Source organism: Marmota monax, unplaced genomic scaffold (assembly GCF_021218885.2).
Source record: "Marmota monax isolate L192 unplaced genomic scaffold, Marmota_monax_Labrador192_F-V1.1 WCK01_AAM20220418_F8-fsc00007, whole genome shotgun sequence".
NCBI lineage: Eukaryota > Metazoa > Chordata > Mammalia > Rodentia > Sciuridae > Marmota > Marmota monax.
The window spans coordinates 406,603-417,910 of NW_026692781.1; the positions used below are offsets into that span (position 1 = coordinate 406,603).

Genomic DNA, 11,308 nt, shown 5'->3' on the forward strand with positions numbered 1-11,308 from the left:
TTAAAGTGAGGAATAATAATAGTAAATTTTGAAGGCACCAAAATATTCCTTCAATTGAAATTGTAAGACATTTGGAAGAAATACAATGTTGACCTTTTGTGGAAACATAAGCAGTTAGACATTTGGACAATAACTTTTGTGATAATGATTTAAAAAATGAAGTCTATTTGGGCATTGGTTTCTATTAACATTTTACCATTTAAGAAGTGCCAGGTAGGGGCTGAGGTTGTAGCTCAGTGGTACAGCACATGCCTGGCATGTGTGAGGCCCTGGGTTCGATCCCCAGCACCACATAAAAATAAATAAATAAATATAAAGGTATTGTGTCTATCTACAACCAAAAATAATTAAGAAAAAAAAAAGTAGTGCCTGGTAGGATTTTCACCATTGTCATAGAAATCTTAGATAGCATGTTTGTCTAGTACATCGTTTTACAAATGCTTATGGTTTCACAACAAAGAAAAAAATATACTGAGCCTTAGAAGAAATTTGTTATGTCTCTCATTCATTTCACTTTTAATTACAAAACATTCTATAGTTTTGCCAAATAAGAAAAGCCCAACCTTAACTAGATGAAAAACACTCAGAGAATTGACCAAAAGGACCAGAAAATAAGGAGAAAATTAGTGAAGATGTAAACATTTAATTTGGAAAATATTTCAACTGCTAATTTTCTTTAATGATTCTTAAATGACTATTAAAATGTTTTTATCCAGAAGTAACTATTTAATACAAATCATTGTAGTATTCATCTTCATAATCATCTTACCTATAAACGGATATAAAAACTGTAGAACAGAGAGGAGGAGATACCCCGGAAAACCAAAGGTTTTGTTAACCAAAGACTGGTAGCTGTCTGTTCCAGAAAGGGCCCCTCCTTTTATCAACAAAATAAGGGAAAAGTCTGTGGCAAAAAAAAAATAACAATTAAACAAATGTCAAAATACATTTGATAAAATAGGTTTTTTTTACTTATCACAGAGATAAAGGGAATTTTTTTTAAAAAAAAGTTTAATGGTACAGCATTATCATGACTATATATAATATTATATATATATAATTACCTTTCATGAACTGTCATGTTTTTAGTGACATATTTTTTAATCAGGCTGCATATGCACTTAACATATCCAGACAGTGAACTGGATAGAAGAGGGATACAGACTGGAGTCAATGTGTCAGGATTCCATTTTACTTTTCCAACCAACAATGTAACCACTGTTACCAGAATGTGACAACTCTTCAAGCAACAGAACACAGGGACTTAAGAGTTTCATACATAGTCAATGTGTAAATATTGAGAATGGACGTGCTGTCGACATTTTAGAAAATAAATTTTAGGAGATTCAGAGTATTTGTTGTATAACAAAGTAACTTAATTTTTTATATATCGTGGTTAAGAATATTTTAAAAATTCACATTTTAGGAATTCCAGTTCCAATTTTAGAATCAAAGTTAAAAATAGAAATTACATTTAAAACTTACTTTCTCTATTTAACTTGATTGATTGATTTTATTTTATTTTTACTTTTTTACTGAAGGACACTATAGCTTTATTGAGTACAAAGACATGTACAAGGTGTGGTACTGATTCTTTATTTTTTATTTTTTTTTTGAGTCACTGGAGATTGAAACCAGGGTTACTACATCACCAGTCTTTCTTGTTTTTTTTTTTTGTTGTTGTTTGTTTGTTTGTTTGTTTTGTGTGGGTTCTCATCTTGCTAAATTATCCAGGTGGTCCTTGAACATGCTATCCTTCTGCTTCTATTTCCTTAATAGCTGGGATTGCATGCATGGACCACCAGCATGGCCCCTGGCCTGGCACTCTTTTAATCTGTCTCTCTTATATTTCCATCATGGCAATTTCTTTTTATCTTCTAAGTAATTTGGAAAAGTATTAGAATACAAACTAGAAAATACAAATCACTGTGGTATGGTTTCCACCTTGATTTTCTCCCCATAATTGAAGCTTCTTTCCACAAGATCAACAGTTTCCAAGTTGATGAATATAATTTCTTTTCTCCTCCCCCAATCTACAATACCACTTGCTCTTTCTGACTTTTTCCCCTTTCTAGTTTTCACTTCCCTTTAACTCATCCATCTTGCCTCAGTCTTTGTGACAGCACTTTCTCCTGGTTGTCCTCCTACCATTCTGGCATTTATACTGGTTTTCAACAGTTTTTTGACTCTGCTTCAAACCCTGTATCCCTGGGATTTTTGCTCATTCTTCAAGATGTCTTCCTGTGACCTTATCACATCCCTGGTTTCAATTTTCATGCACATGTTAGTAACACCTAAATTTGTGTTTCCAGTTCAGACCTTTCAAAACTCCACACTTCTATATATAGCTGCCTAATACAAGTCTTACCTTCAAGATGTTATAGGCATCTCAATATTAAAAAGTCCAAATGCTAATCTGTGCATTTGTTCTGGAACTTGATTCCTCAACCATGCTTCTCCAATTGGTGAAAAATATCAACAGAAACTTGAGACTCCTCCTAAACTCTTCAGTATTCATTACTTGCTATATAACTTTGGTCCCCAAATCCAGTAACTGTTGTATCATAAATATTGACTAATATCTCCTCATTGTTAACCTCTAACCTCCTTTATTATAGAGCTTTGGCCTTACAATTTCTTTCCTGGATTGCTGCAATGACCTCTTTACAGTTCTCCCATTCACCAAACTTGTCCCCAGTAAAATTTTGACAACCCCCCTCCCCCAAATGAATCTAACCATAGTTTAAATCTAATCAGTCTTCTACTTTAAACTCTCCAGGGATATCCACTAGTGCTTTGAATAAAAATAAAATTCTTTCATAGGCAGAAAAACCATATGTATTTATCTGTGCAGCCCTTCTTGAGTCTTTGTAAAGCAAAGCAATATGCCCATCTTGAAGAATGATATAAGGATCATGGAGTTTAAATGTCTACCACAATGTCTGATATGTTAGAGAAGTGTTTTAGTTATTGTTTTTGCTGCTGTGACTAAAGGACCCAACCAAAATAACTGTAAAGAAGCAAAGACTTATTTAGGGGCTCATAGTTTGAGAGGTCTCAGTCCATAGACAGCCATATACATTCCTTGGGGCTCAAGGTGAGCCTGAATATCATGGTGGAAGAGTATGGCAGAGAAAGCAGTTCACATGATGATCGGAAAGCAGAGAGAGAGGTCTCCACTTGTCAGATGCAAATGTATAGCCCAAAGCTACACCCCAATTCCAACCTTCTCCAGCCACACCCTACTACTTCAGTTACCACTCAGTTAATTTCTATCAGGGGATTAATTCACTGGGTGAAGGCTCTCACAACCCAATCATTTCTCCTCTGAATATTCTTACATTGTCTCAACTGTGGACTTTTGAGGGACATCTCACATTCAAGCCACAACAAGAGGCTAACTAAATTAATGAAAAGTTGTGCTATTTTTACTTATTTTTAACAGGTTGCATATGGTGGTTGAAAAAAAATCATTGTGGGGGTTGAATATTAATGATAACAACTACAAAATAGTAGCCAATACTTTTAGAATGCTTTTCTGTAAGCCAGTCCTCTTCCCAAAGATTTGCATATTAACTCATTTAATCCTCACAATCATGCTAAATTGGTATTATTATTATTACAATTTGATAAATGAAAAAAGTGAGGCTTAGAAGTTTAGGTAAATTGCTGATTTCCCCATTGCTAGAAATGGAGGACTCAGGACTCAGGACGTGGTAGACTGGAACCAGAATCCATGCACTTAAATTAATATCCCAACTCTGTCACAAGTAACTGCAGACCTTGCATAAACCATTGGAATCTAGTGAAGTCACAATTTCTTCCTTCATAAAAGTAAGACATGAATACCTACCGCATGGAGACAGAAGGATTTAATATTGTGGTTTTATTATGTTCATCATAAAGCCAGTCCTCAGGAAATGGTAATGACTATCTTTATATGAGAGCAACCTCTCCAACTTCCTCTCTCCACTTAGGAACATCAACCCTACACTTTAGCCATACTGAATCACATTTCTATCTGCTTAGAATACCCATCCATTTTCTTTACTAACTTACATTTTTCTATAAACACTCAGTGGACATCTCCTCCTTCCCAGAATATGCTTATTCTATTGAGGCTATGTTAATCACCATGTATTTTCATGATGTGTTATAATTATGTGTTTTCTGTCTGTCTAATACATTACAACGTGAGCTCTTATAACAGCATGGATATTGTTCATCACTGCTCTACTGGGTGCAGTATCAATGCCCAGCACATTGGTGATCTGTATATGTCCGATAAAATTAACTAATCCAATATACTAGGGTTGCTAATTGTTTATCTATTTGATTCTCATTTAATGTGATAAATGACCTAGTAATGAGACTTTAAACTATCATTCAAGCCTAAAGCATATCGCAATTAATTCTATTTCCTTTACTGAAAACCAGGAATGACTTCACTGAAGAGTTAAATAATGCCTTGCAGGACAAAAGATAGGATTTTTCCAGGTAGAGAATAAAAGGAATGTCAGGCAGGAGGACTAGCATCAGGAAGGCAGTGTAAAAGCATATTTTTACATGTGGGGAATGAGATCGTCCAGAATTGCTAAAAGAGAAGGTCTGAATGTGACAGTATTAGTGACAGGTCATTAAGTAATTAGAAATGAGAGTAAAAATACAGTGACCAAATCATAAAGGAATCTAATTACAATGATTTTTTGTTTTTGTTATTATTACAGAGTTGTGGAGAGTTTAAAATGGTGCAGTAGCCGATATGAGGCTGTTTTAGAAAGATAACTCTTAAGCAATAAGCAGGACCCATCAGAAAGTAGACAGACACTAGAAGCACAAAATACTGAATATCTACTTATTGGCCAAGGAAGAGAACCAATGAGGGTTTCAGTCACTGAGAGGAGGCAAGGTTCTGGGAAAAAACTGTATGTTTGAGATGAGAACGTTGAGAGTTTTTATAAAAGTTCAAAATGTATTGCTTAAAGTTAACAATTTTTAAGAATTAAGTCCACAGAATATAAATGCTTTTGTCTGCTTATAAAATACAGGCTATAAATATATTCCCTTAAAAGTTTAAGGTATTTCAAGTATCAATCACTATAATATTTTGATCCCCCTTTAAATACATTATAGGCACATTTAAAAATAAGCCATGAATGAATTAAAGTTGTTTAACAGGCAAATTTTCTTTTAAACCATTATGTATATATTCTAAGTGTAGATTTTGCTTTCAAAGCCCAAGAAACAAAGTGAATCATAACCTATTAATTATTTGGCTTTTGTGTAATAATCCTTTATAAAAAATTATTCAAGTATTTGAATCATGCAAGTACATGAATAAGTTGGTAATTTCCATGAGCTTCATAATATGTGACTTTGCAAAGGACAACTCATAGTCATTGTCATGGGTTTATATGTATCATTATTTGAAAGTCACTTACATTATCATTTATTCATGTATCATATGATCCGATTTTAGTAAACTGTTCACTCTCCTTAAGTCCTGAATTCTCAGGTGATATATATTGCTTGGTTTTCTATCTACTGGTTGACAGTGTGTGTAAATGTTTATAGTGCACTTAAGTTATTGTATGCCTGGGGGGAAATTGTTTGTCAGTGCTGATTGACTGGGAAACAGGAAATTTAAAAAAAAATCTCTTGAATGAGTTTTTCTAGTGTGATACGTGCTTTAATAAATGCAATCCAAATTTTAAATGCCAGCAAATCTTAATGAGCACAAAATTGTGGGTCCCCTGCCACCAGGTAATGAGTTTTAAGCTACAAACTAAGAGTTGTAGAATTGGAAGCAGTTTAGGTCTTGGGGGTGGGTAGTGGGGAGAAGATGGTAGGGAGGAAAGTGGTCCAATAACTCAGCATCTTTGAATTTGCTATCTATTACATGCTTTACTGCCTCTCAGTTCAAGGAAAAATAGCAGTATTAGGGGCTGGCCTTGGGAGTCTGAGATTTTATAAAGGATGGAATCTTGGTTAGGGCTTCCAGATGCAAAGCTGAGACAGTGGTTTTGGGTCAAGAGCTCCAGGAGGATTGGAGTAGAAGGACAAGATAGAGAAGACAAATCTGCAAGGATGTGTCCCTGGTTGAGACCAGCGCACCCCAGCCCTGTGGTTGTAGAACTATGGAGCTCCTACCATGTCACATATTGGACCTCGTGGAGGTAAAAGGGGAGGCAGAGGCTGGCTTTTGGATTTCTGTCAGCTCTGGGCTGATGGCTATAGGACAGTAGTAGTTGGGGGTGTGGTGGGAGTCATAATCTCACAGGAAGGTGAAACTCTTGAGTCCCAGGCCCACACTGCAGACAGGGTACAGTGAGTTTTTTGTACTAGCTAGTAGTAGGATACTTGGTCACCACTCAAAGTGGTCACCACAGTAGTGATTATTACAGGGGGTGTCTATTTAGAACAGCTGCCTTTTTCTCTCTGATCCTAAGGTGGAGGAAAGATGCTGTGTTTGTCAGAAGGTGAGCTGGTTGGATGACAGGCTGGGATAAAAACAACAGGAAGAGGAGATGATTATGAGTGATACAGCCTGCATTTAGATGGGGAGTGGCAAAACGGGGGCGTTAATGAACATGTTGCATGGAGAGGGAAGCAGAAGAGAAGGGATTTAGAAGCACCTTATTGCTGCATTTAAAGGCAGTGGCAAGCACTGAGCAGGGGTTGGGTGGAGGGGCAGTGGAGGTGGGGAACCCTGCTGGTTGAGCTCTGGGCTTCCAGGTGGACCTGCACAAACACAGCTGATGGGGCTCTCATTCACAGGCACCTGCCCTCAAGTTTGGCTGCCTGAACTTTGAGAGCATCATCTTTTCTTAGCCTTAATCAACCTTTGAAATGACTTTCCCATCTATTGCTTTCTGGATGAAGTGACAGAGGCACATGAATAGGATTTAGGCTTGGTAATATATAATGTTCTTCTACTTCTTCTAATCTGTTTAAAGGATTAGGATGAAAAGTAAATCCCCTCAGACATAATGCTTAAATTCTTTAGGATCCTTTGATATGCTTCTTAATTAATAAGGAAATTCAATTGCAGAGTATTATTTTGTGTGTAAAGGAATCATTGCACAATTTAAGTTGCAGCAATAGGCAATTATATAGCATTTTTACCTGTAATATATGAAACCCAGAATAAAAGCAATATTCCCAAAGGAAACCCAGCTTGCTTCATTGAATAAGGTAATCCTGGAAAAACACAAACACCCCAACCCTCACATTAATAAGACATGTAGAAATACAGAAATTTCCCTAATTCCTGTATATAATGTTAAGTTAAATTTATATATTTATGACATAGTTGTAAGCAATATACAGTCCTAAAATTGAATGGTAGCGTATTAATACTTATTTCAGAAAAAATACTTTTAAGTTAGGGACATGTCAAGAGAGCAAATTTATGAGGTGATGAAATAAGAATTAAAAAAACAGAAAATGAAAAATAGATGCCAGTTCCCACAAATAATGTGGGTGAGGTTGACATATTCCTGGAATATAATGGGTAGTAATGGCCCCAAACCCTTTCTTATATGGACAATAAGGAACAAAGCAGGATTATAGGATATTAAGAAAGACTCACCCTGGAATCAAAATATATAGGTAAAAGGGAAGAAAATGTGAATGCAGAAGTGTTTTTTATGAAGTTAAAGGAGATATATAAAATTATGTCTCATTTTTTTGGAGAAAGTGAACTCTTTTAGATTATGAAAAATAAGATATTGAAAAGAAACATAATTTAAATGCTTATACCCAGATGTTTTATTTTCTGAAAAATATAATTTTAAAAGGCTGCTGAACATAATTAAGTAGTATTTTAAATGTTGCTGGCATAGGTTAACTTAAAGCATGCCCATCAGCAATTAACTCTAGAACTCTGCTACACAGAACTGCCATACCTCCATGGTACAAGGAGGTAGAATTTTACATAAGTTTTTGCCCCTACTTTCTTCTGCTTTATCTCAGATACCTCCAAATCATGTATCATTTTAAGTAAATGTCCATATATGGATGAAAGTAAAATAAAGAAGCATATCAACTTCAATTTGTGAAAAAGGAAGAAAAGTAACTCAAGATAACAGATAAGCATAAAATTTTCAGTAGATTAACCTATTAAACCTTTGTAGTAAAAAGTTGTATTCTCAATGAATAATGCAGTTTGCATTTGTTTTCTTTGCCTTTTCTGAAATGGAATGTTCTCAAACAATGAAAAGAATAATAAACACTGAAAATAATAACTGCTTTTGGTTACTTTAATATAATGCACTTTTTTTCAGAATTTTTTTCCTTGCCTCAAAAACATTGGGAAAATATGAACTGTTTCTTTATTTTAATTGATTATTTGGCTCCTCTGCTAAGAACAATGAACAAACTGTGTTATTGATTAAATTATATTTAAAATGAACACATCACAAGTTTGCACTTTAAAATCTAACATCATTTAGACAGATAAGGAAATATTGTATGGATTTAATTTTTCATGTTTTCACATTAAACTTTTCTACTTGTAATATTTAAAAAATAATATTTAAAAAAAGGTTTGAAGGTGATTTGAGTAATGGTTGACACTTCATGAATAAGAAAGAAGTGAATCAGACAATATAATCAATTGATCAGGCAGCCTATTAAAAAAGAAGAAAGAAAGAAAAAACCCAGGCTTGGTGGTATATGCCTATAATACTAGCAACTTCAGGGGCTAAGGCAGGAGGATTATAAGTTTGAGGCCAGTCTCAGCAATTTAGCAAGGTCTTAAAAAAAAAAAAAGAAGAAGAAAGAAAGAAAGGAAGGAAGGAAGGAAGGAAGGAAGGGAGGAAGAAAAGAACAAAGAAAAAAATTAAAAGGGCTGTGCTGTGCTGGGTATGTAGCTCAGTGGTAAAGAGGCCCTGGGTTCAACCCACAGTACCCACAGTACCCAAAACAAACAACGAAGTTCAGCCCTTTTGCTTGTGCAACTCCACCATGTATGTGGAGAATGCTATCACCTGTGGAAAGAGTGTGAATCTCAACTCCATCCTCAGGATAAAATAGTTGGAGGCATATTTTTACAATGCGGGATAAAAATAAAGGAAGATTTTTATGGAAGAAAATTACAAATTTTCTTAGTTAACACTTTCTCCTTTAAAAAACAATCAATGAATACTAGCAGTATATTGAGTCTTAGATTTGATCTTTTTAATTTGAAACCCCAAACCAAACCAAACAGAACACAGAACACTTACCTATTATACCAGATCCTATAATCGAGTTGACAACATTAAAAACAGCAGCAGACTGACAAGATTTCCTTGTATGCTCGTGTTCAGAAACAAGGGTTTCTCTGTCATCTAGATCTCTCTATTTTAATAGATTAAAATGGTGATTAAACAAATATTTACTAGCTTGAAAAATTGGAAAATATCAGACAAATATCCAATGCAAAATTCTACCATGATACTAGTAGTAATAAGTAATATGAAAAACTATAATAAACTAATTATGAGGACAATAACGTATAACGTTTAATAGTAATTCAACGGAGCTTTGCAAACAACTCCATCCTCAAGTGGCAGTTTGCAGCTGCCCCAGCTGGTCCTTGCAAATCCAGAGTACAAGTCTGTGGGGAGCCAGCAATGAGATTGTGTGAAATAAAGAGGTTATTGAAAAGTACTTTCCAAGGAAGAAAGTCAGATTAAGTCAGATTAAGGAGAATAGTTTTCTCCTGCAGAATTTTTCACTAAACTAAGACCCCAGATGAATGTAGCTGACCTGTTGCAGCATGAATGAAATCAGAAGAACTGGCTTCAGAGCTTGACCCATTTGCCAGTTTTACCTGCAGCGGGATGAGGGGCGGCTGTCCCTGGTACCCCATTGCGCGGTGATCCTGAGCAAGTGGAAGGTTCTGGGGCTGTGCAGTAGGCTCTCGCCTGCCCAGCCTCCCCCACCACCTTGCATACACAGGAGGTACCCGCGCACCGGGAGGGGCTGGAGGGAGCCGGTTCGCTGGCTGCCCAGACTGTCTTCACCCACTGCTGTGTTATAGACCTGAACTCTGGGTCCTCACAGTCCCGGGCGGTTTCCCAGGGGAGTTTGCCCAGCCACAAGCACTCTCCTCCTGATAACGGGATGCTGCAGAAGTTTCTGACCTGGGCAGCCCTCTCCCCACCCACTCTGCATCTCTCTCCTCCTCCCCTCCCACAGGGATGACTGAGAGCTACTCTTAACGAAGCTGCAGAATACAACTTGTTCCACTCATTGCCCTGCCCAGATTATACGGTTATGATCTGATGCCCAGGTAAGAGCACAGTGGCACCCCTGCTCCATGGAGCATCTTTCCTGGTAGCTCTTCCTTCTCTCTACACCTCTTCTAGGGCAGAGATGGCAAATGAAAATGTAGGACTTTAATGGTAAGTGGAAATGGAAAAAAGGACTCATTAGAAAATAAATAGGGGGGAAAAGCCAAAAAAGTTCCTAGAACTTTTAGCAAACTTGATTATTGTGCAAGTCTTGATCAAATGCTTCCTGGTAACTCTTCGGAAAAGGAGACTTAAAGAAAAGGAGGCTGGATTGTTACTGGATTCAGGTAAGAAAACCAAGAAAGGGAAAGAGGGCTATCTGGGGACTGAGAAGGGAACATACCCAGATGTCTGGGCTAGCTCTGTTCACCTCTTTGTATTACACATGATGAAACTGAGGCCCAGAGTATTCAACCACACAGAGGCAGATTGCGCAGAGCGGAGTTTCAGGGACAATGAGGGTGGTAATCATATACAAGTATTTATCAAAAAAAAAAGAGACTTTTTTCATACATATTTATTTAAAATCGTGAAAAATTAAAAACATGGAAAAACTAAAGAGACTTATAAATTACACAAACTCTCTACCATCAAATTAACAAATGTTAACATATTGTCAGGGTCATGAAAGAAACTGAGCCAGACTATCCAACCAAATTGCTCTCAAAATTTTGATCCACAAAAAATGTGGGTTAATAAATGTTTATTGTTTTTTGTAGACCACTAACAGTTGGGCTTATTTGTTACAAAGTTTTATATATATATATATATATATATATATATATATACACACACACACACACACACACACACAAAGTAATATATGTATATTTTTCATATACAAAGTAATATATGTATATGTATATATACACATATGTAACAACATGTACATACATATGTACAAACATATGATAGAAATACATGATATATAATATGTCTGATAGTAATATATATACACACATACATATTTAACAGTGATTCTATTCCTATGTTAATGATATTTCTTTAAAGAACCTTTCTTATAATTT

General features: G+C 35.9%; 1 protein-coding gene across 2 annotated transcripts in view; it reads right to left on the reverse strand.

The window, feature by feature from the left end:
• Slc38a11 (solute carrier family 38 member 11) overlaps nt 1–9,856 on the reverse strand; it is a 50,730-nt gene extending 40,874 nt beyond the window's left edge. Inside the window, exons 1-4 of one of the 2 annotated variants that reach the window (XM_046447543.2) lie at nt 9,818–9,856; nt 9,228–9,342; nt 7,126–7,200; nt 770–904 (exon numbers count right to left, since the gene is read on the reverse strand). In XM_046447543.2, the coding sequence (XP_046303499.1) occupies nt 770–904; nt 7,126–7,200; nt 9,228–9,342; nt 9,818–9,856 (364 nt within the window). Of the gene's footprint in view, nt 1–769; nt 905–7,125; nt 7,201–9,227; nt 9,343–9,817 lie in introns of those variants that run through there. The other variant, XM_046447544.2, reaches the window with a different exon arrangement.
• Between the last annotated feature and the right edge of the window lie 1,452 nt (nt 9,857–11,308).